General features: G+C 41.1%; 1 protein-coding gene across 1 annotated transcript in view; it reads right to left on the bottom strand.

Moving 5' to 3' along the window:
• Window positions 1–1,230: 1,230 nt before the first annotated feature.
• The window catches only part of LOC128702000 (uncharacterized), a 237,416-nt gene continuing 211,587 nt past the window's right edge, over window positions 1,231–27,059 (bottom strand). The window contains exons 4-5 of the mRNA XM_070101492.1: window positions 11,582–11,819; window positions 1,231–10,172 (exon numbers count right to left, since the gene is read on the bottom strand). Of these exons, the coding sequence (XP_069957593.1) occupies window positions 10,063–10,172; window positions 11,582–11,819 (348 nt within the window). The 3' untranslated portion in view covers window positions 1,231–10,062. The remainder of the gene's footprint in view (window positions 10,173–11,581; window positions 11,820–27,059) is intronic.

Raw genomic sequence — 27,059 nt, 5'->3', positions numbered from 1 at the left:
GAGGAAGTGCACCCAGTGGAAAACAAGGGTACAGTGAGCACAGTAAGGGAACACTGTATCAACATCTTACCAGAAGATATCAGAAACACTGCTGGGACTGGTGTAAAAGTGGGCCACAAACAGCAACAGCCTGGTTGACCAGGCTGTTGCTGTTTGTTGCTGTTTGCTTTTTTGTTGTTTGTTGCTATTTGTTGCTGTTTGTTGCTGTTTGCTGCTGTTTGTTGTTGCTTATTTGTATTCCCTGAGCCTGACCCATGGCCGAGCTCCGGGAATAGAAAAACTCTCGGAACTCATCAAAGGTATATCAAAGGTAATTAACATATTCGACGCTGCAGACCAATGGGACTTCCTATACACCACATAACAGAGCATGGTCCACCGTATTATCTCCAGCAGCACACCTCACTACTAAGTAACCCCAAAACTGCACATCACGATACTTTGTAACTCCCATACTGCACTCCACGTTACTACATAAATCGGACCCTGCACATCACGCTACTTAGTTTATCCGACACTGTATACCATGCTAGCGAGTATACCTAACACAAGTAAAGAACTTCGTCTCCAAGACGCAGGAGAGAACTGTGATTGACGTAAGAGAAAGTCCTTTTTTTGACAGACGTCGAAGTCTTAGGTTAGTTCGCAACTTAAAGTTTGGTTCTAACCACGCGTTTTAGCGATTTGTATTTATAATAATAATAATAATAATAATAATAATAATAATAATAATAATAATAATAATAATAATAATAACTACTACTACTACAACTACAACTGCTATTACTACTACTACTACTACTTCTACAACTCATACCACTACTCCTATTACTGCTACTACTACAGCTACTACTACTACTATTACTACTACTACTACTACTACTACTACTACTACTATCAATAATAATGGTAATAATAATAACAACAATAATAATAATAATAATAATAATAATAATAATAATAATAATAATAATAATAATAATCAAAACAATAACGATTACTACAGCTACTACTGCTAGTAATATTAATGCTACAATTACTACTCCTAATACTAATACAAATACTAATACTAATACTAATACTACTCCTACTTATACTGCTACTACTTTTACTACTACTACTACTACTGCTACTACTACTACTACTACTACTACTACTACTATTACTACTACTACTAATAATAATAATAATAATAATAATAATAATAATAATAATAATAACAATCGGAGCATAAACTGGGTCAGTTTCAACATAGCAAAAGAAAGAATTCAATGGCACTCGTTCATTATATTCACCAGAACGACATAATCATAATAATTGGATTAGAATATGATAAACGGAATAAATAAACTATTTCTTTGTTCATTTCTTTCCTTATACATTAAGGTATTTAAAGGTTTGATAAATTCTGAACACTGAACGTATATACAGGTAGATAGAAAACTACGAACAGTGAATAAATTCCTCTACAAGCTTCTGTCACAGTGATATCTGACGAACACGATGATGTCTACAGTGCTACACAAGTAGTTCCTCTCGTGTGTGTGTGTGTGTGTGTGTGTGTGTGTGTGTGTGTGTGTGTGTGTGTGTGTGTGTGTGTGTGTGTGTGTGTGTGTGTGTGTGTGTGTGTGTGTGTGTGTGTGGGTGCGTGTACTCACCTAGTTGTACTCACCTAGCTGAGGTTGCAGGGGTCAAGTCCGAGCTCCTGGCCCCGCCTCTTCACTGATCGCTACTAGGTCACTCTCCCTGAGCCGTGAGCTTTATCATACCTCTGCTTAAAGCTATGTATGGATCCTGCCTCCACTACATCGCTTCCCAAACTATACCACTTACTGACTACTCTGTGGCTGAAGAAATACTTCCTAACATCCCTGTGATTCATCTATGTCTTCAACTTCCAACTGTGTCCCCTTGTTACCGTGTCCCATCTCTGGAATATCCTGTCTTTGTCCACCTTGTCAATTCCTCTCAGTATTTTGTATGTCGTTATCATGTTCCCCCTATCTCTCCTGTACTCCAGTGTCGTCAGGTTGATTTCCCTTAACCTCTGCTAGTAGGACATACCTCTTAGCTCTGGGACTAGTCTTGTTGCAAACCTTTGCACTTTCTCTAGTTTCTTTACTTGCTTGGCTAGGTGTGGGTTCCAAACTGGTGCCGCATACTCCAATATGGGCCTAACGTACACGGTGTACAGGGTCCTGAACGATTCCTTATTAAGATGCCGGAATGCTGTTCTGAGGTTTGCTATGCGCCCATATGTTGCAGCCGTTATTTGGTTGATGTGCTCTTCAGATGTGCCTGGTGTTATACTCACCCCAAGATCTTTTTCCTTGAGTGAGGTTTGTAGTCTCTGGCTCCCTAGACTGTACTCCGTCTGCGGTCTTCTTTGCCCTTCCCCAACCTTCATGACTTTGCACTTGGTGGGATTGAACTCCAAGAGCCAATTGCTGGACCAGGTTTGCAGCCTGTCCAGATCCCTTTGTAGTTCTGCCTGGTCTTCGATCGAGTGAATTCTTCTCATCAACTTCACGTCATCTGCAAACAGGGACACCTCAGAGTCTATTCCTTCCGTCATGTCGTTCACAAATAACAGAAACAGCACTGGTCCTAGGACTGACCCCTGTGGGACCCCGCTGGTCACAGGTGCCCACTCTGACACCTCGCCACGTACCATGACTCGCTGCTGTCTTCCTGACATGTATTCCCTGATCCAGTGTAGTGCCTTCCCTGTTATCCCGGCTTGGTCCTCCAGTTTTTGCACCAATCTCTTGTGTGGAACTGAGTCAAACGCCTTCTTGCAGTCCAAGAATATGCAATCCACCCACCCCTCTCTCTCTTGTCTTACTGCTGTCACCATGTCATAGAATTTCATTAGGTTTGTGACACATGATTTCCCGTCCCTGAAACCATGTTGGCTGCTGTTGATGAGATCATTCCTTTCTAGGTGTTCCACCACTCTTCTCCTGATAATCTCCATGATTTTGCATACTATACATGTCAGTGACGCTGGTCTGTAGTTTAGTGCTTCATGTCTGTCTCCTTTTTTAAAGATTGGGACTACATTTGCTGTCTTCCATGCCTCAGGCAATTTACCCTCTCTCAGGACCCATGGGGAGATGTTATCTGGCCCCATTGCCTTTGAGGTATCTAGCTCACTCAGAAGCCTCTTCACTTCTTCCTCGGTTGTATGTACTGTGTCCAGCACATTGTGGTGTACCCCACCTCTCCGTCTTTCTGGAGCCCCTTCTGTCTCCTCTTGTTGAGTTCCTCACATACTTCACAGTCATTTCTTGTTGTCTCTCCTCCTTCCTTCCTTAGCCTGATTACCTGGTCCTTGACTGTTGTTTTCCTCCTGATGTGGCTGTATAACAGTTTCGGGTCAGATTGGGCTTTTGCTGCTTTGTCGTTTTCATATTGTCTTTGGGCTTCCCTTCTTATCTGTGCATATTCGTTTCTGGCTCTACGACTGCTCTCCTTAATCTCCTGGGTCCTTTGCCTTCTATATTTCTTCCATTCCCTAGCACACTTGGTTTTTGCCTCCCTGCACCTTTGGATGAACCATGGGCTCATCCTGGCTTTTTCAATATTCCTGTTACCCTTGGGTACAAACCTCTCCTCAGCCTCCTTGCATATTGTTGCTACATATTCCACCATCTAATTAACTGGCTTCCCTGCCATTTCTCTGTCCCACTGAGCCCCGTTCAGGAAGTTCCTCATTCCTGTGTAGTTCCCTTTCTTGTAGTTTGGCTTCATTCGTCCTGGCCTTCCTGCTTCTTCCTCCACTTGTAGCTCTACTGTGGATTCGAAGCTTAAAACCACACGATCGCTGGCCCCAAGGGGTCTTTCATATGTGATGTCCTCGATATCTGCACTACTCAAGGTGAATACTAGGTACAGCCTTGCTGGTTCATCCTCTCCTCTCTCTCTTGTAGTGTCCCTTACGTGTTGGTACATGAAGTTTTCCAGTCCCACCTCCATCATCTTAGCCCTCCATGTATCTTGGCCCGCATGTGGCTCCAAGTTCTCCCAATCGATCTCCTTGTGGTTAAAGTCACCCATGATCAGGAGCTTTGCCCTGCATGCATGAGCTCTTCTGGCCACTGCAGCCAATGTGTTAACCATCGTTCTAGTGCTCTCGTCGTACTCTTGCCTTGGCCTCCTGCTGTTCTGTGATGGGTCATACATCACTGCTATTACCACCTTGGGACCTCCAGAGTGAAGCGTTCCCGCTATGTAATCACTTTCTTCTCCGCTGTCTCCTCTCTCCAGCTCATCAAAATTCCATCGATTTTTGATCAGCAATGACACTCCTCCACCCCCTCCTGTTCCCTCTGTCTTTCCTCAGGATCTGGTATCCCGTTGGAAAGATGGCATATGTTATCATACCTGTAATCTTGGTTTCTGTGAGAGCTATGATGTCTGGTGATGCCTCTTTGACTCTTCTGTGCCACTCCTCCCACTTGTTTGTTATTCCATCAGCGTTTGTGTACCATACCTTCAGTTTCCTTTCCAACACTGTGGTTTGGGGGGCCTGTGAGGGTGGGAGACCTGGTAGCATACTGTGGGATTCTATAGCTCGGTGTTGGGTGGAGGCTGTGGGTATGGATTGTAGTGTGTGTTGGGATGGTGTGATAGGTTGTGGGGTTCTGAGAATAGTTGTGTGTGTGCTTGCCCTTGCTGCTCTGTTCTGCTCTGACTGACCTCTGTTGGTTCCATTCTTGTCTCGTTTCCTAGCTCCTTTCGCTTTTTTGTCCTCTCCCTCAGCTGCTGTCGTTCTGTTTGTGTTCTGTCTCTGTCTAAGAACACCCTCTTGTACTATTCCGAGTATTTCAACTGGGGTTTCTCTTGGAGGATCCTGTTCCGCACTGTTTCCGTCCTGAGAATCAGCTTGATCGGTCGGTTTCTCCCCTTCGAGTACCCCCCTATTCTCTGAAAATTTACAATCTCGTCCATCTCTTTACCTATTTCCGTGATGATTTTCTCAATCTTCTTTCTTCCTGCTGCCTTTCAGTGTGTGTCCTTTCCTCTCTCTCCTGAAGCCCATGGATAAACACTGATTTTGCCCTTTCCTCCTCCCATTGCCTCACCCACTGTGACTCTGGATCCTGCCTGTATGTGGTCATTTTCTCCCTTGTGTGTGTGTGTGTGTGTGTACTCACCTATTTGTGGTTGCAGGGGTCGAGTCCTAGCTCCTGGCCCTGGTGTGTGTGTGTGTGTGTGTGTGTGTGTGTGTGTGTGTGTGTGTGTGTGTGTGTGTGTGTGTGTGTGTGTGTGTGTGTGTGTGTGGTGTGTGTGTATGTGTGTGTGTGTGTGTGTGTGCGTGTGTGTGTGTGTGTGTATGTGTGTGTGTGGGTGTGTGTGTGTACTCACCATGTTGTACTCACCTAGTTTTGGTTGCTGGGGACAAGTCATAACTACTGGGCCTGATTCTTCGCTGGTCACTACAAGGTTTGTTTGTGTGGGTGTGTGGGTGTGTGGGAGTGTGTGTGTGTGTTTGTGAATACTTACCTGTATGGGGTTACAGGGGTCTAAATTTAGCTCCTGGCCCCGCTTCTCAAACTTACCGCTTGTCTATTCACTTGCCACAGGGTATCTACACTGACAACCACTGTATGTATGAAACTGCATAAGTTACTTCTTCGTTGAGGTTACCCATCTTTCAAACCACTCTGAGACTTAAGAAATACTTCCAGACATCGTTGTGGCTCATCTGTGCCTTAACATGCATTTGTGTGCCCCGAATTTCTGTTGCCCTGCTTGTCAGACAGCGTGTCCCTTTCTACTCTAATATTTATTTTGAGTGTTTTTGCATGTTATTATCACGTCTCTTCTGGCTTTTTTGTCCTCCAGTGTTGTTAGACTAATTTCCTTTATCCTCTTGTGGATCACATCCCTGTGATCTGGAATGAGATTCGTTGTATACCTATGCACATCTTTCGTTTCTTATCATGCTTTTTTAGAACTGGATTTTATGCTGATGCTGCTACATCCAAAATGGCCACAAATTTGTTGTATAAAAGGTTCTTAATGATTCTTTGCTGAGATTCATGAAGGCATCTCCTAGATTTGCAAGACGAGCATTAGCTGCTGAGTTTATTCGGCTTATGTGAAGCTCTGGCGACATGCTCGGCACTATGGTCAGCACTAGGTCTTTTCGAGTGAAGCTAGCAGACAATGCTCCTTGAGTATATGCACCGTACATTTTTTTGCCCCTTCCCTATTATTTAAAACCTGTCATTTGCTGAGGTAGAATTCAAGCAACTATTTATCTGATATCACTCTTGCAGTTTATCCTGATCCATTTGTAGGTTTTCTTTGTCTTTCACTGTTTTCATTGTCCTCATTGGTTTTAAATTATCAGTAAACTGGGGCTCATCTAATTCATCTAATCTCATTTGGATCGTCATTCACTTAAACAAGACACGATACTGGTTTTATTCCTGATCGTAGCGGATCGTTGCTCTTCTCCAGTCTGACAAAATCTTCCCTGACAATCACTCTACTTTTCTTTTTCCTAAGATACTTTATGTCCAACTGGAGTACGTTCCATGTTACTTTTAGCTGCAGATCAAGTTCTTGCCACAATTTCTTGAGGTATGCAGTCTCAAATATTTTCTTGCGTTCTCAGAAAATGCAGTCCATCCATCCCCCTCTGTCCTGTTCCACGTCTGTTTGTCATAGAACTCCAAGCCCGTTCAAGTTATTTTTATGAGCTACTTATATCCAAGTACTCTTCCACTTCCCTCCAATAATCTTTGCTGTTACCTTGCATGATATGCTTGTCAGTGAAAGCAGTCTGTAGCTTATTAATGCTTGTCTCTTTCCTTTCTTAAATATAGGGACTGCATTCGGTATTTTTCAAACCTTAGGCATCTGGTCAGTGTTCATTGACTTGCTGTAGGTTTTAGACAAAGTGATTCTGACACAGCTACTGCTTCCTCTCGCAGATTCCATGGTAACAACGTGTCAGAGCCCATTCCTTTTCATATATCCAGCTCCATCAAACGTTTCTATACCTGTCACCCTGTTGTGCATCACCAAACACGCGGTACATTGCGTTCCCTCAGTGCACTCTTTTTTTCCATGGCTTTCTGGCAATGTCCCTGTTTTCACTGTGTGATCCTCTTCAAATCGGTGTGTGTGTGTGTATATACTCACCTATTTGTGGTTGCAGGGGTCGATTCATAGCTCCTGGCCCCGCCTCTTCACTGATTGCTACTAGGTCCTCTCTCTCCCTGCTCCATAAGCTTTGTCAAACCTCGTCTTAAAACTATGTATGGTTCCCGCCTCCACTACGTCACTTTCCAGGCTATTCCACTGCCTAACTACTCTATGACTGAAGAAATACTTCCTAACATCCCTTTGATTTATCTGAGTCTTCAACTTCCAATTGTGGCCCCTTGTTTCTGTGTCCCATCTCTGGAACATCTCGTCTTTGTCCACCTTGTCTATTCCGCGCAGTATCTTGTAGGCCGTTATCATATCTCCTCTGACCCTCCTTTCCTCCAGTGTCGTCAGGCCGATTTCCCTCAACCTTTCTTCGTAGGACATTCCCCTAAGCTCTGGGACTAGTCTTGTTGCAAACCTTTGCACTTTCTCTATTTTCTTGACGTGCTTGACCAGGTGTGGATTCCAAACTGGTGCTGCATACTCCAGTATGGGACTGACGTAAATGGTGTACATAGTCTTGAGCGATTCCTTACTTAGGTATCTGAAAGCTATCCTTAGGTTTGCCAGACGCCCGTACGCTGCAGCAGTTATCTGATTGATGTGCGCCTCAGGAGATATGCTCGGTGTTATACTCACCCCCAGATCTTTTTCCTTGAGTGAGTTTTGCAGTCTTTGGCCATCTAGACTATACTGTGTCTGTGGTCTCCTTTGCCCTTCCCCGATCTTCATGAATTTGCATTTGGCAGATTTAAACTCAAGGAGTCAGTTTCTGGACCAGGCTTGTAGCCTGTCCAGGTCTCTTTGTAATCCTGCCTGATCCTCGACCGATTTGATTCTCCTCATTAATTTCACATCATCTGCAAACAAGGATACTTCTGAGTCCGCTATGGCATTCACATATACCAAAAACAGCACAGGTCCTAGGACTGACCCCTGCGGAACCCCGCTTGTCACAGGCGCCCACTCTGACACTTCGTCACGCACCATTACTCGTTGTTGCCTCCCTGTCAGGTATTCTCTGATCCATTGCAGTGCCTTTCCTGTTATGTGTGCCTGATCCTCTAGCTTTTGCAGGAACCTCTTGTGAGGAACTGTATCGAAGGCCTTCTTGCAGTCCAAGAAAATGCAGTCTATCCACTCCTCTCTCTCTTGTCTTACTTTTGTCACCTTGTCATAAAACTCCAGTAGGTTTGTAACACAGGATTTTCCTTCCTTGAAACCATGCTGGTTGTCGATTATACACTTGTTTCATTACAGGTGCTCCACCACTCTCCTCCTGATGATCTTCTCCATGACTTTGCATACTATACACGTGTGTGTGTGTGTGTGTGTGTGTGTGTGTGTGTGTGTGTGTGTGTGTGAGTGTGTGTGTGTGTGTGTGTGTGTGTGTGTGTGTGTGTTTGTGTGTGTGTATGTGTGTGTGTGTATACTCACCTAGTTGCACTCACCTAGTTGTGGTTGTCGCTGGCCGCTACTAGGTCACTCCTCCCGCTCCATGAGCTTTATCATACCTCTTCTTAAAGCTATGTATGGATCCTGCTTCCAATACATCACTACTCAAACTATTCCACTTCCCGACAACTCTATGATTGAAGACTGTGATGTGTATGTGTGTGTGTGTAGGTGTGTGTGTGTGTGTGTGTGTGTGTGTGTGTGTGCGCGCGTGTGTGTGTGTGTGTGTGTGTGTGTGTGTATCATATAAACAGAACTAAACACTCACTGTGTGAGTATTTACTTAACTCTTATAAGAGGACGCTCTGTTGCTGTGAACTACTGGGGTTGGCTGCAACTTGTGTAGTTAATATCCCTTGAACGGGTCTCTGATTCGTTTTCGTCAGACATTTACAGAGGTGATGAAGAAAAACGTAGTTACGAAATACAGGAACATAACTTAATAATACATATATAAATATAGCTACTCTATCAGATCATATACGGACTCTTATCTCTTACGAAAATGACTATAAGCGTAAGTAAAGACTTTGAGTGCAGGAGATTTAATCGCTGAAAAATCTGTGTTACAAAAGGATGATTTAAAAATACATACCAAACTGGTTTATGTATATCGTTGCTGCAATTCAAGAACACTTCGTCAAGGCAGCAAAGTTGAAGCCTAAACAGTTACGTGATTTTTAATAAAACTCGGAATGTTAGCAATAAAACCTTCTACCCAATCATAGGAGTGTCTTGATGTTGAAGGACTCTTGATACAAGGATTTGGGGTTACCCTCCCTTTCCTTTGATCAAACCTGATTACGTCCTATTACAGGCGCTATATAAGTACTATGAATTTAGCGCTTCCCCCATTATTATAATATAATATATTCTACTACAGAGTAAGTGAAAGAGAGATTTAATATTTACAAAGTGGTCACATGACTACCTCATCTGCCAGAGTCCCAAAAGGGCCAGGTACAGCAGCGCCCTTTATGTCTCGGTAATATGCAAGAGTTTACTTGCACTCAACCAACACAGTACTAACTAGGCGCACAAAGCCATTTTTTTGTGTACCATGAATCTATCCCCAAAAATATACAAACAATAGAATGATGCTATGGAAGCTGGCACGAAACAGCATCATCAGTAATGAAGAAAAGACAGGAACAGAGCAAGCTAGCAGTCTTGTATTGTTGATGTGTACTTCTGTTTAGCTGAAAAGAGTACACAGCGAACTGTTACAATAAAATCTTGCTGTGTACCTGTGTTTTTTTCAATATACTGTTGTCTGTACGCTGCTGTATCTTGTAGCTCCATTCTTCCCACACAAACACACAGCTACAGTCTCTATATCCATTAACAATATATTTACTTCGTACTAAAAATTTAAATGGGAACAATTCACACTAGTGAGGGCACTACTGAATGCAAGAGAATGAAGGATGCGGTGAGGAGTCAACTAGTAGTGATGACCAGCGCCGACGTGCACAGCAGCTGCAACAACAGCGTCACCGTCGCTAAAACCACCTGCTGCACCTGCTCTCCACTGCTGTAGCTCCGCCCACCTGTAGAACATACCAGGTAGTAAAAATTCCAACTGAAGTTGTGTGAAAGAACACTCGAAAGAGGATCAGTAAATATATACAACACAATTAACGTTTCCTGCAAAGCAATAATCGATTTATGTGAAAATCTTCATAAAAGCATATTTATCAAAGACAAAAATTTTCGTAATTGCACAAAATGCTGACACAGCTGTGGGAAAAGTTATGGGGAAAATTATTCACTCAAATACACAATAATTCACATTCAAATTATAACCAAAGCCTAAATTAAAAAAGCACAACCAATGCTCCGTAACAGAGCAACGATATACTTATTTTTTTGAAAAACCTAAATACCAAATAATAAGTGAAGGAAAATTTATGAAATGAATAGAATTACATTCACTGCTAAATGTTTACAATGTTTACTATGTCTTATTTACAAGTAAGATGGCAAGTATATCTTGCTAACATCTTACATTTATTACACACTTGCCATTGTTTCTTAATAGTTCTTATTCTTTTCCAGTGTGTTGGTCGAAGCTTAACCACTGTCACACCTCAGTATCCACTGTGATATGTAGCAATTATTTGCTTAACCACATCACGTGGGTCACCTGTTTAACCACTATTACTCTTAAACAGGTCACTTTTCTAACTTTTATCAAACGGGTTACCTATTTGTCTTCTACCATATTTGTCACCTGTTTAACTTCTACCACACAGGTCACTCTTACACAGGTCACCTGTTCAACTTCTACCACACGGGTCACCTGTTCAACTTCTACCACACGGGTCACCTGTTCAACTTCTACCACACTGGTCACCTGTTTAATATTTATCACAGGGGTCACTTGATAAACTTCTCCTGTATAACCACCGTCTACGCCAAGTTATCTTAGCAACTACCAGCGTAACATGGATATCCTGGATAACACCGATAACTACCTGTGTTGTAATTATCCTGACTACAAGCCTTCTACGTGTCAATTGACTAACTTACAGCATTCAGTGACTCACCAAACGAACATTCAACTTCCCATAAACAACCACCATCTTAAGTTTCCTCTGATTAAATAATGGAACTAATTTAATTAATCTACAGACTGCAGCCACGACCATTACACTATATTGTGGTTAACTACTTAAGTCCAAAGAGTCATTAGGCTAACTACGGACTTCCTACGGCGTCACGTAGTTAATTACGTCTTTCCCTGTGATTACCCGGTTTTTCCGCTCGAAGTAGTTAACCAGACTAATATATTTCGTTACCTATTGTACAAAGTCTATCCTGTATGATAGAACATAACTGGAAAATATATCTGACAATTTTTCCCACAATGTGACTAGTAAACAGAAATAGGTAGAAGCACATCGCTAATGTACTTAATTTTGTTTACTATAAGTACATTAGTTACTCGGTTTCCCACCTGAGAAAGCTGAGATATCACGAGACTCCATAACGGGAACACTGTAGGTGAGCTGCCCGTCCACGCTGTGCTGCTGCGTCTTATAGTACAGACTGGAAATCTTGGCAGAACACCGCAGCTTCATCTCCCCGTTGCGAAAGTGTTCGCGGGATACCATGAACTGCAGGCCCAGTCGAGTCCGTGTCAGTCCATGCTCTGTGAGGCTGCTGTTCAGATTAACGATGTATTCACGAGGAGCCTGAAGAAAAAACAACTGTGTCAGAGAAGTTTAACATATGAAAAGAATATTATTTCGAGGCTTCTGCTAGTATATCATCATTTATAAACATGCTTTTCTCATGTAGATGATTCCTTCTGATGGTATACGCCGGCGGCATCAGCGCACGCGTTTATGATACAGCACACGAAAATACACAGAAATAGGCCTACAGAATAAGGAATCCCCTATGATTTAAAATCTGTTAAGAAATTTTGAAAGATTATGATACTATTTTGACCCTAGTGGGTTTAGTGCTTAGTTATGATTATAATAATAATAACAAAAATAATAATAATAATAATAATAATAATAATAATAATAATAATAATAATAATAATAATAATAATAATAATACATAAATAATAATAATAATAATAATAATAATAATAATAATAATAATAATAATAATAATAATAATAATAATAATAATCATAATAATAATAATAATAATAATAATTTATAATTATTAGCATTAATATGCAACATCTGGTTATAACTTATCAAAAAAAAAGAATATAAGAAACATGGTGGTAATTTCTTCCATGGAGTGTCCACACATCAGTTTCCGCTGAGAAAAAGATGAGACAATAAGGACAGTGTAATTGCTGTGTCTCTCTTGCTAATCCTAGAATAAACTGTTCTACTGTCTCATTTTTCTATTCCACAGACACTGTGTGGAACAAACTGCAACCATATATACCTGACACCTTTGATCTGACTTTCACTAGACGCACGTCTACGAATTTTCTTGACAAGTTCTGACGTTCTATTTTCCATTAGCTAAAAATAATTAGAGAATAAATTTTCCTTCATTATGTCTTATTCTACCTCAAAATATATACATGTATATTTTTTAGCTTCCTCTCTCGTATATTAAATATTATTAATAATGAGAACTAAGATTTAGGGTTTATAGTTTATATCCAGATATGTCATTCATTGTATATGTTTGGTTTACAGTACCTACAAGATAAAGAACTAGATACATGTGCAACATCTGGGGATCTTTATTGTAGACGTTTCTCCATCCAGTGGCTATATCAATACAAATTCGAGGACATAATGGGAAGATTGGAGAACTATATACATAAGACGAGGTAATCAGTCCCTAAGCTGAGGGACTGGAGTATGGAGAGTAGAGGCAAGTGCGGTTGAAGCGTGGGACGACCGGTGGCGCATCAGAAGGGGAGAGATTTACCTTATTGACCAATATGTTCAGCTTAAAAGAGAAGTAATAAAGAGGATTAGAAAGGCTAAACGTGACTATGAAATTAGAGTTGCTAATGAATCAAAGACCAATCCAAAGGGGTTCTTTCAAGTGTATAGGACGAAGGTAAGGAAAAAGTATGACCTCTGAAAATTGGGAATGGACAGCTGACGGATAACGAACTGGAAATGTGTTCCATATTTAATGACTATTTTTTGTCAGTTTTTACACAGGAAGACATAAATGAGATTCCAGAAATTAACAATTATTCAGTTCCTGACGAATTCAAATTGACTAATATTACTGTCAGACAAATTAACATAGTCAGGAACTGACTATGGAACTGAACTCTCCAGGCTGAGGGACTGACAACCTCAAATTCTACGACTTCAAGGGTGATGGACTGATTACATCGTCTTCACATCTCTACTGTTCCTGCCTACTTTCTGTATTCGACTGAAGAAGCCTACTGTGTAGGCGAAACGTTTCGGAATAAAGTTGCCTAACTGTTGCCTTTGTGTCTTACCTACCAACCTGTCGGTATTTTATACCAAAAGTTATTTTACAGCTCTATACATCACTGGTGAGGCCTCATTTAGATTATGCTGCTCAGTTTTGGTCTCCTTACTACAGGATGGATATAGACTCATTGGAGAACATACAGAGAAGAATGACTAAAATGATTTACTGTGTAAGGAACCTCCCGTATGAAGATAGACTTGTTAGGTAAGACACATATGCAACAGTTAGGTATCTTTATTTCGAAACGTTTCGCCTACACAGTAGGCTTCTTCAGTAGAGTACAGAAAAGTTGATAGAAGCAGAAGATACTTGAAGACGATGTAATCAGTCCATCACCCTTAAAGTTTTGAGGTGGTCAGTCCCTCAGTCTGGAGAAGAGCATTGTTCCATAGTATGAAACAATATGGAGATGAAGTGACAGGATGGAGCCTTATATAGCGCCAAGAGGTGAGACGTAGGTCACTAGAAGAGGTAAGAACTCAGATGTTGGGAGGTCAGGTCCCTCTCAAATCCAGCCGTTCTCACTAGTAGAGGTTGTCGAAGTTGATTGTAGGTCTTTACCAAGATACCCTTGTGTTGCAGTGTCTGACAGATTGAACATTAAAATGGTATAAAATACCGACAGGTTGTTAGGTAAGACACATATGCAACAGTTAGGTATCTTTATTTCGAAACGTTTCGCCTACACAGTAGGCTTCTTCAGTCGAGTAAAGAAAAGTTGATAGAAGCAGAAGATACTTGAAGACGATGTAATCAGTCCATCACCCTTAAAGTTTTGAGGTGGTCAGTCCCTCAGTCTGGAGAAGAGCATTGTTCCATAGTATGAAACAATATTGTTCTTGTTATAATAAGGTTAGGTAAGTTTTCTAAGTTCCTTTTGGTGCAAAATTATAAATTTTTACATTAACATTAATAAAAAATATATATCTTTAAACGTATAAGAGAAAATTTTAGAAAGGACTTAATTTTAAATGAGTTCTTGCTAATTGACCAGTTTTACATATTCGGCACGACATATATATATATATATATATATATATATATATATATATATATATATATATATATATATATATATATATATATATATATTTTTATTATTATCACACCGGCTGATTCCCACCAAGGCAGGGTGGCCCGAAAAAGAAAAACTTTCACCATCATTCACTCCATCACTGTCTTGCCAGAAGGGTGCTTTACACTACAGTTTTTAAACTGCAACATTAACACCCCTCCTTCAGAGTGCAGGCACTGTACTTCCCATCTCCAGGACTCAAGTCCGGCCTGCCGGTTTCCCTGAATCCCTTCATAAATGTTACTTTGCTCACACTCCAACAGCACGTCAAGTATTAAAAACCATTTGTCTCCATTCACTCCTATCAAACACGCTCACGCATGCCTGCTGGAAGTCCAAACCCCTCGCACACAAAACCTCCTTTACCCCCTCCCTCCAACCCTTCCTAGGCCGACCCCTACCCCGCCTTCCTTCCACTACAGACTGATACACTCTTGAAGTCATTCTGTTTCGCTCCATTCTCTCTACATGTCCGAACCACCTCAACAACCCTTCCTCAGCCCTCTGGACAACAGTTTTGGTAATCCCGCACCTCCTCCTAACTTCCAAACTACGAATTCTCTGCATTATATTCACACCACACATTGCCCTCAGACATGACATCTCCACTGCCTCCAGCCTTCTCCTCGCTGCAACATCCATCACCCACGCTTCACACCCATATAAGAGCGTTGGTAAAACTATACTCTCATACATTCCCCTCTTTGCCTCCAAGGACAAAGTTCTTTGTCTCCACAGACTCCTAAGTGCACCACTCACTCTTTTTCCCTCATCAATTCTATGATTCACCTCATCTTTCATAGACCCATCCGCTGACACGTCCATATATATATATATATATATATATATATATATATATATATATGTATATATATGTATATATATATATATATATATATATATGTCGTGCCGAATATGTAAAACTGGTCAATTAGCAAGAACTCATTTAAAATTAAGTCCTTTCTAAAATTTTCTCTTATACGTTTAAAGATATATTTTTTTAATTAATGTTAATGTATATATATATATATATATATATATATATATATATATATATATATATATATATATATATATATATATATATACATATATATATATACATATATATATATATATATACATATATAGATACATATATATATATATATATGTATATATATATATATATATATATATATATATATATATATATATATATATATATATATATATATATATATATATATATATATATATAATGTTAATATATATATATATATATATATATATATATATATATATATATATATATATATATATATATATATATATATATATATATATATATATATATTTATATTTAGCAAGTCGGCCGCCTCCCACCGAGGCAGGGTGTTTACCTGGAGTTTATCTGGAGAGAGTTTCGGGGGTCAACGCCCCCGCGGCCCGGTCTGTGACCAGGCCTCCTGGTGGATCAGCCCCTGATCAACCAGGCTGTTGCTGCTGGCTGCACGCAAACCAACGTACGAGCCACAGCCCGGCTGATCAGGAACTGACTTTAGGTACTTGTCCAGTGCCAGCTTGAAGACTGCCAGGGGTCTGTTGGTAATCCCCCTTATGTGTGCTGGGAGGCAGTTGAACAGTCTCGGGCCCCTGACACTTATTGTATGGTCTCTTAACGTGCTAGTGACACCCCTGCTTTTCATTGGGGGGATGGTGCATCGTCTGCCAAGTCTTTCGCTTTCGTAGTGAGTGATTTTCGTGTGCAAGTTCGGTACTAGTCCCTCTAGTATTTTCCAGGTGTATATAATCATGTATCTCTCCCTCCTGCGTTCCAGGGAATACAGGTTTAGAAACCTCAAGCGCTCCCAGTAATTGAGGTGTTTTATCTCCATTATGCGCGTCGTGAAAGTTCTCTGTACATTTTCTAGGTCGGCGGTTTCACCTGCCTTGAAAGGTGCTGTTAGAGTGCAGCAATATTCCAGCCTAGATAGAACAAGTGGCCTGAAGAGTGTCATCATGGGCTTGGCCTCCCTAGTTTTGAAGGTTCTCATTATCCATCCTGTCATTTTTCTAGCAGATGCAATTGATACAATGTTATGGTCCTTGAAGGTGAGATCCTCCGACATAATCACTCCCAGGTCTTTGACGTTGGTGTTTCGCTCTATTTTGTGGCCAGAATTTGTTTTGTACTCTGATGAAGATTTAATTTCCTCATGTTTACCAAAAAGAAAATACTTTCATCATCATTCAACACTTTTACCTCACTCACACATAATCACTGTTTTTGTAGAGGTGCTCAGAACACAACAGTTTAGAAGCATATTCGTATAAAGATACACAACATATCCTTCAAAACTGCTAATATCCCGAACCCCTCCTTTAAAGTGCAGGCATTGTACTTCCCATTTCCAGGACTCAAGTCCGACTATATGAAAATAACCGGTTTCCCTGAATCCCTTCACTAAATATTACCCTGCTCACACTCCAACAGTTCGTTAGGTCCGAAATACCATTCGTCTCCATTCACTTCCATCGAACACGCTCATGCACGCCTGCTGGAAGTCCTAGCCCCTCGCCCACAAAACCTCCCTTACCCCTTCCTTCCAACCTTTTCGAGGACGACTCCTACCCCACCTTCCTTCTACAGATTTAAATGTTCTCCATGTCATTCTACTCTGATCCATTCTCTCTAAATGACCAAACCACCTCAACAACTCCTCTTTAGCCCTCTGACTAATACTTTTATTAACTCCACACCTTCTCCTAATTTCCACACTCCATATTTTCTCTGCATAATATTTACACCACACATTGCCCTTAGACAGGACATCTCCACTGCCTCCAACCGCCTCCTCGCTGCTGCATTCACAACCCAAGCTTCACACCCATATAAGAGTGTTGGTAGTACTATACTTTCATACATTCCCTTCTTTGCCTTCATAGATAACGTTTTTTGACTCCACATATACCTCAACGCACCACTCACCTATTTTCCCTAATCAATTCTTTGATTAACCTCATCCTTCATAAATCCATCCGCCGACACGTCAACCCCCAAGTATTTGAAAATATTCACTTCTTCCATACTCCTCCTCCCCAATTTGATATCCAATTTTTCTTTATCTAAATCATTTGATACCCTCATCACCTTACTCTTTTCTATGTTCACTTTCAACTTTCTACCTTTACACACACTCCCAAACTCATCCGCTAACCTTTGCAATTTTTCTTTAGAATCTCCCATAAGCACAGTATCATCAGCAAAAAGTAACTGTGTCAATTCCCATTTTGTATTTGATTCCCCATAATTTAATCCTACCCCTCTCCCGAACACCCTAGCATTTACTTCTTTTACAACCCCATTTATAAATATATTAAACAACCATGGTGACATTACACATCCCTGTCTAAGGCCTACTTTTACCGGGAAGTAGTCTCCCTCTCTTCTACACACCCTAACCTGAGCCTCACTATCATCATAAAAACTCTTTACAGCATTTAGTAACTTACCACCTATTCCATATACTTGCAACATCTGACACATTACTTCCCTATCCACTCTATCATATGCCTTTTCTAAATCCATAAATGCTATAAAAACTTCCCTACCTTTATCTAAATACTGTTCACATATATGCTTCAATGTAAACACTTGATCTACACTTCCCCTACCCACTCTGAAACCTCCTTGCTCATCCGCAATCCTACATTCTGTCTTGCCTCTAATTCTTTCAATAATAACCTTACCGTACACTTTTCCTGGTATACTCAGTAAACTTATTCCTCTATAATTTTTACAATCTCTTTTGTTCCCCTTCCCTTTATATAAAGGGACTGTAAATGCTCTCCGCCAATCCCTAGGTACCTTCCCCTCTTTCATACATTTATTAAACAAAAGTACCAACAACTCCAACACTATATTCCCCCCTGCTTTTAACATTTGTGTCATGATCCCATCAGTTCCAGCTGCTTTACCCTCTTTCATTCTACGTAATGCCTCATGTACCTCCCCCACACTTATATTCTGCTCTTCTTCACTCCTAAAAGATGGTATACCTCCCTGGCCAGTGCATGAAATTACCGCTTCCCTTTCTTCCTCAACATTTAAAAGTTCCTTAAAATATTCTCGCCATCTACCTAATACCTCCCTCTCCCCATCTACTAACTCCCCTACTCCCTTTTTAACTGACAAATCCATACGTTTCCTAGGCTTTCTTAACTTGTTTAACTCACTCCAAAAATTTTTCATATTTTCATTAAAATTTCTTGACAGCGCCTCTCCCACTCTATTATCTGCTCTCCTTTTGCACTCTCTCACCACTCTCTTCACCTTTCTTTTACTCTCCATATACTCTGCTCTTCTTATAACACTTCTACTTTGTAAAAACCTCTCATAAGCTAACTTTTTCTCTTTTATCACACCCTTTACTTCATCATTCCACCAATCACTCCTCTTTCCTCCTGACCCCACCCTCCTATAACCACAAACTTCTGCCCCACATTCTAATACTGCATTTTTAAAACTCATCCAACCCTCTTCAACCCCCCCCCCACTACTCATCTTTGCACTAGCCCACCTTTCTGCCAATAGTCGCTTATATCTCACCCGAACTTTCTCCTCCCTTAGTTTATACACTTTCACTTCCCTCCTACTTGTTGTTGCCATCTTCCTCTTGTCCCATCTACCTCTTACTCTAACTGTAGCTACAACAAAATAATGATCCGATATATCAGTTGCCCCTCTATAAACATGTACATCCTGGAGCCTACCCATCAACCTTTTATCCACCAATACATAATCTAACAAACTACTTTCATTACGTGCTACATAATACCTTGTATATTTATTTATCCTCTTTTTCATAAAATATGTATTACTTATTACCAAATCTCTTTCTACACATGGCTCAATTAAAGGCTCCCCATTTACATTTACCCCTGGCACCCCAAATTTACCTACTACTCCCTCCATAACATTTTTACCCACTTTAGCATTGAAATCCCCAACCACCATTACTCTCACACTTGGTTCAAAACTTCCCACGCATTCACTCAACATTTCCCAAAATCTCTCTCTCTCCTCTACACTTCTCTCTTCTCCAGGTGCATATACGCTTACTATAACCCACTTTTCACATCCAACCTTTATTTTACTCCACATAGTTCTTGAATTAATACGTTTATCGTCCTTCTTTTCTTGCCATAGCTTATCCTTCAACATTATTACTACTGCTTCTTTAGCTCTAACTCTATTAGAAACCCCTGACCTAATCCCATTTATTCCTCTCCACTGAAACTATCCCATCCCTTTCTGCTTTGTTTCACTTAAAGCCAGGACATCCAGCTTCTTCTCATTCATAACATCCAAAATCATCTCTTTCTTATCATTTGCACAACATCCACGCACATTCAGACTTCCCACTTTGACAATTTTCTTCTTATTCTTTTTAGTAATCTTTACAGGAAAAGAGGTTACTTGCCCATTGTTCCCGGCATTTTAGTTGACTTTTACAACACGCATGGCTTACGGAGGAAAGATTCTTATTCCACTTCCCCATGGATATAAAAGGAAAGGTAATAAGACCAAGAACTATTAAGATAAAATCAAAGAAAACTCAGATGAGAGTGTATAAATAAACGTGTATATATATATATATATATATATATATATATATATATATATATATATATATATATATGTATATATATATATATATATATATATATATATATATATATATATATATATATATATATATATATATATATATATATATAGTGGGACCCATAGCCTCGGAGAAGTGGATAAAAAGGCTTCAAGGAAGAATATTTGGATTTTCGTATATATATATATATATATATATATATATATATATATATATATATATATATATATATATATATATATATATATATATATATATATATACATAAATATATATATATATATATATATATATATGTATATATATATATATATATATATATATATATATATATATATATATATATATATATATATATATATATATATATATATATATATATATATATATATATATGTCGTGCCGAATAGGCAGAACTTGTCATCTTGGCTTAAATAGCAACGCTCATCTTGCCATATAGGACAAGTGAAAATTTGTGTATGCAATAATTTCGCCAAAATCATTCCGAACCTAACGAAAAAAATATATTTGATTGTGTTTGTTTAGTACTAAATTATTGTAAACGTATTTAAAATATATTTAATTGAGTTAGATTAAAATAAATTGCTCTTGTTATAATAAGGTTAGGTAAGTTTTCTAAGATTCTTTTGGTGCAAAATTAAAACTTTTTACATTAACATCACTGAAAAATATATATCTTTAAACCTATATGAGAAACTTTATGCACTGTGTATAAAAAATTATGATCCAACAACTGTTAATATCATTGCATGTAATATTTATTGTAGATATTATTTAGGTTATTAAAGTACTCAATTTTTTTTGTAGCCAGTATCCCTTCTTCCATTATATAAGTTATTTAGTACATAACTTGCCTTCTTGAGATGAGCTGCAGGATATTTACTTGCACCCAGATGGAAGCCAGACACAGGCTATATGCGTTTCATTACGCTGACCGTTTTGTATTCTCTTGAAATTAATTTTGTGATTGTATCGAATTTTGTAACCGTTCTCACCTAATTGTACTCACCTAATTGTGGTTGCAGGTGTCGTGACTCAGCTCCTGGCCCCGCCTCTTCACTGATCGCTACTGGGTCCTCTCTCTCTCTGCTTCCTGAGCTTTATCATACCTCTTCTTAAAACTATGTATGGTTCCTGCCTCCACAACTTCACTTGCTAGGCTATTCCACTTGCTGACATCTCTATGACTGAAGAAATACTTCCTAACGTCCCTGTGACTCGTCTGAGTCTTCAGCTTCCAGTTGTGACCCCTTGTTCTTGTGTCCCCTCTCTGGAACATCCTATCTCTGTCCACCTTGTCTATTCCCCGCAGTATCTTGTATGTCGTTATCATGTCTCCCATGACCCTTCTGTCCTCCAGTGTCGTCAGTCCGATTTCCCTTAACCTTTCCTCGGACGACATTCCCTTGAGCTCTGGGACTAGCCTTGTTGCAAACCTTTGTACTTTCTCTAACTTCCTGACGTGCTTGACCAGGTGTGGGTTCCAGACTGGTGCTGCATACCCCAGTATGGGCCTAACATACACAGTGTACAGTGTTGAACGATTCCTTATTAAGGTATCGGAACGCTATTCTCAGGTTTGCCAGGCGCCCGTATGCTGCAGCAGTTATTTGGTTGATGTGTGCCTCCGGTGATGTGCTCGGTGTTATGGTCACCCCAAGGTCTTTCTCCCTGAGTGAGGTCTGTAGTCTTTGTCCACCTAGCCTATACCCTGTCTGCAGTCTTCTTTGTCCCTCCCCAATCTTCATGACTTTGCATTTGGCAGGGTTGAATTCGAGAAGCCAGTTTCTGGACCACATGTCCAGCCTGTCCAGGTCTCTTTGCAGTAATGCCTCATCCTCATCCGATTTAATTCTTCTCATCAGCTTCACATCATCTGCGAATAGAGACACTTCAGAGTCTATTCCTTCCATCATGTCGTTCGCATATATCAAAAATATCACTGGTCCTAGAACTGACCCCTTTGGGACCCCGCTCGTCACAGGCGCCAACTGTGATACCTCTTCACGTACTATGACTCGTTGTTGCCTCCCTGTCAGGTATTCCATGATCCATTGCAGTGCCCTCCCTGTTATATGCGCCTGATCCTCCAGCTTCTGCACTAATCTCTTGTGGGGAACTGTGTCAAAGGCCTTCCTGCAGTCTAGGAAAACGCAATCAACCCTCCCCTCTCTCTCGTGTTTTACTTCTGTTACCTTGTCATAAAACTCCAGTAGGTTTGTGACACAGGATTTGCCTTCCATGAACCCATGCTGGTTTTCATTTATAATCTTGTTCCGTTCCAGGTGTTCCACCACTCCCCTCCTGATAATATTCTCCATGACTTTGCACACAATACATGTCCCAGAGACAGGTCTGTAGCATAGTGCCTCATTTCAGTTTCCTTTCTTAAATATGGGGGCTACATTTGCTGTCTTCCATTTCTCAGGTAGTTGCCCAGTTTCAAGGGATTTGCTGAAGACTGTGGTTAGGGGCATGCACAGCATCTCTGCTCCTTCTCTAAGGACCCATGGGGAGATATCCGGTCCCATCGCCTTTGAGGTATCAAAGTCACTTAGCAGCTTCTGCACCTCCTCCTCGGTTGTTCGTATGTCATCCAACACTTGTTGGTATATTCCCTCTTCATGTTCCCTTCTGTGCTGTCTTCCCAGAGCCCTTCTTGTCTCTACTATAAAAACTTCCTTAAATCTCCTGTTTAGCTCCTCACATACCTCCTGATCATTTCTTGTGAGCTGTGTCCCCGTGTTACTGTGTCCAATCTCTGGAACATCCTGTCTTTGTCCACCTTGTCAATTCCTCTCAGTATTTTGTATGTCGTTATCATGTCTTCCCTATCTCTCCTGTCCTCCAGTGTCGTCAGGTTGATTTCCCTTAACCTCTCCTCGTAGGATATACCTCTTAGCTCTGGGACTAGTCTTGTTGCAAATCTTTGCACTTTCTCTAGTTTCTTTACGTGCTTGCTAAGGTGTGGGTTCCAAACTGGTGCCGCATACTCCAATATGGGCCTAACGTACACGGTGTACAGGGTCCTGAACGATTCCTTATTCATGTGTCGGAATGCTGTTCTGAGGTTTGCTAGGCGCCCATATGCTGCAGCAGTTATTTGGTTGATGTGCGCTTCAGGAGATGTGCCTGGTGTTATATTCACACCAAGATCTTTTTCCTTGAGTGAGGTTTGTAGTCTCTGGCCCCCTAGACTGTACTCCGTCTGCGGTCTTCTTTGCCCTTCCCCAATATTCATGACTTTGCACTTGGTGGGATTGAACTCCAGGAGCCAATTGCTGGACCAGGTCTGAAGCTTGTCCAGATCTCTTTGTAGTTCTGCCTGGTCTTCGATCGAGTGAATTCTTCTCATCAACTTCACGTCATCTGCAAACATGGACACCTCGGAGTCAATTCCTTCCGTCAAGTCGTTCACAAATACCAGAAACAGCACTAGTCCTAGGACTGACCCCTGTGGGACCCCGCTGGTCACAGGTGCCCACTCTGACACCTCGCCACGTACCGTGACTCGCTGCTGTCTTCCTGACAAGTATTCCCTGATCCATTGTAGTGCCTTCCCTGTTATCCCTGCTTGGTCCTCCAGCTTTTGCACTAATCTCTTGTGTGGAACTGTGTCAAACGACTTCTTGCAGTCCAAGAATATGCAATCCAGCCACCCTTCTCTCTCTTGTCTTACTGCTGTCACCATGTCATAGAACTCCAGTAGGTTTGTGGCACAGAATTTCCTGTCCCTGAAACCATGCTGTCTGCTGTTGATGAGATCATTCCTTTCTAGGTGTTCCACCACTCTTCTCCTGATAATCTTCTCCATGATTTTGCATATTATACATGTCAGTGACACTGGTCTGTAGTTCAGTACTTCATGTCTGTCTCCTTTTTTAAAGATTAGGACTACATTTGCTGTCTTCCATGCCTCAGGCAATCTATCTGTTTCGATAGATGTATTGAATATTGTTGTTAGGGGTACACATAGCGCCTCTGCTCCCTCTCTCAGGACCCATGGGGAGATGTTATCTAGTCCCATTGCCTTTGAGGTATCTACCTCACTCAGAAGCCTCTTCACTTCTTCCTCGGTTGTGTGCACTGTGTCCAGCACTTGGTGGTGTGTCCCACCTCTCCGTCTTTCTGGAGCCCCTTCCGTCTCTTCTGTGAACACTTCTTTGAATCTCTTGTTGAGTTCCTCACATACTTCACGGTCATTTCTTGTTGTCTCTCCTCTTTTCTTCCTTAGCTTGATTACCTGGTCCTTGACTGTTGCTTTCCTCCTGATGTGGATGTATAACAGTTTCGGGTCAGAATGGGCCATCGCTGCTATGTCGTTTTCATATTGTCTTTGGTCCTCCCTTCTTATCTGTGCATATTCGTTTCTGGCTCTACGACTGCTCTCCTTATTATTCTTGGTTCTTTGCTTTCCATATTTCTTCCATTCCCTAGCACACTTGGTTTTTGCCTCCCTGCACCTTTGGGTGAACCATGGGCTCATCCTGGCTTTTTCATTATTCCTGTTACCCTTGGGTACAAACCTCTCCTCAGCCTCCTTGCATATTGTTGCTACATATTCCATCATCTCATTAACTGGCTTCCCTGCAAGTTCTCTGTCCCTCTGAACCCCGTTTAGGAAGTTCCTCATTCCCGTGTAGTCCCCTTTCTTGTAGTTTGGCTTCATTCGTCCTGGCCTTCCTGCTTCTTCATCTACTTGTAGCTCTACTGTGTATTCGAAGCTTAAAACCACATGATCGCTGGCCCCAAGGGGTCTTTCATATGTGATGTCCTCGATATCTACACTACTGAAGGAGAATACTAAGTCCAGTCTTGCTGGTTCATCCTCTCCTCTCTCTCTTGTAGTGTCCCTTACGTGTTGGTACATGAAGTTTTCCAGTACCACCCCCATCATCTTAGCCCTCCATGGATGACAGGCGTAAACAAGGGAGATATTAATAAAGTACTGAGGGTGTCGAACCAGGTAAGAACCAGAAATAATGGATATAAGTTGGATAAATTTAGATTTAGAAAGGACATAGGTAAGTACTGGTTTTCTAACAGTGGGAGGGGCTGGGTTTGATTGGTGTCATGGGGTACGGGAGTTATTTCTTGGGTATCTTTAGGTAGAGGTCGTTTTGAAAAGGACCTGCCTCGTATGGGCCAGTAGGCCTTCTTCAGTGTTCCTACATTCTTATGTTCTTATGTTCTTATATATCTTGGCCCCAATGTGGGTCAAAGTTCTCCCAATCGATCTCCTTGTGGTTAAAGTCACCCATGATCAGGAGCTTTGCCCTGCATGCATGAGCTCTACTGGCCACTGCAGCCAGTGTGTCAACCATCGCTCTATTGCTCTCATCATACTCTTGCCTTGGCCTCCTGCTCTTCTGTGGTGGGTTATACATCACTGCTATTACCACCTTGGGACCTCCAGAGTGATGAGTTCCCACTATGTAATCACTTTCTTCTCTGCTGTCTCCTCTCTCCAGCTCATCAAAATTCCATAGGTTTTTGATCAGCAATGCCACTCCTCCACTCTCCCTGTTCCCTCTGTCTTTCCTCAGGATCTGGTATCCCGTTGGAAAGATGGCATCTGTTATCATACCTGTAAGCTTGGTTTCTGTGAGAGCTATGATGTCCGGTGAAGCCTCTTTGACTCTTCGTGCCACTCCTCCCACTTATTTGTTATACCATCAGCGTTTGTGTACCATACCTTCAATTTCCTTTCCAACACTGTGGTTTGGGGGCCTGTGAGAGTGGGAGACCTTGTGGCATACTGTGGGATTCTATAGCTCGGTGTTGGGTGGAGGCTGTGGGTATGGATTATAGTGTGTGTTGGGATGGTGTGATAGGTTGTTGGGTTCTGAGGATAGTTGTGTGTGTGCTTGCCCTTGCTGCTCTGTTCTGCTCTGACTGACCTCTGTTGGTTCCATCCTTGTCTTCTTTCCTAGCTCCTTTCGCTTTTTTGTCCTCTCCCTCAGCTGCTGTCATTCTGTTTGTGTTCTGTCTCTGTCTAGGAACACCCTCTTGTACTCTGCCGAGTATTTCAAATATGGTTTCTCTTGGAGGATCCTGTTCCACACTGCTTCCGTCCTGAGAATCAGCTTGATCGGTCGATTTCTTACCTTCGAGTACCCCTCTGTTCTCTGAAAATTTACAATCTCGTCCATCTCTTCTTCACCTATTTCCTTGACAATTTTCTCAATCTCCTTTCTTTCTTCCTGCCGCCTTTCAGTGTGTTTCCTTTCCTCTCTCTCCTTAAGCCCATGGATAAACACTGATTTTGCCATTTCCTCCTCCCATTGCCTCACCCTCTGTGACTCTGGATCCTGTCTGTATATGGTCATTTTCCCCCTTGATTTTTCCAGTGGCTATTGGTAGCATGGTTGTGCCTCAGCATTCGACCTATCACCCTCTCCATCTGCACCCAACTGTTCTTCCCTTTCTCTCCTTGGCCCTTCTTGACAGGCTGATATGACCTTAGCATAATTCATATCTCCTTCCTTCCTGTTCGGCCTCTCAGCTTCATATGCTGTGTCTTCTCTGTTCACTGCCCCTGTAACTCGCTTCAGCCTATTTATCTCAAATTCTAGGACCCTTATCCTGGCCACTGCAGTTTCGACTTGTGCCTCCCAATTCTTTGTCTCCTTCTCCAACCTCTTTTCCAATTTCACAGAGAGCTCTTTCTCCATTTTCTCAAAAAGCTAACCTAATTTTCTCTCCCACTCTTGTTCCATCCTTTTCCACTGCTCCTCCATCCA

The sequence above is a fragment of the Cherax quadricarinatus genome, chromosome 77 (assembly GCF_038502225.1).
Source record: "Cherax quadricarinatus isolate ZL_2023a chromosome 77, ASM3850222v1, whole genome shotgun sequence".
In the NCBI taxonomy this organism is placed as follows: Eukaryota; Metazoa; Arthropoda; class Malacostraca; order Decapoda; family Parastacidae; genus Cherax; species Cherax quadricarinatus.
The sequence above is the reverse complement of the archived record's forward strand: the minus strand, read 5'-3'. Positions and strand labels throughout refer to the sequence as shown.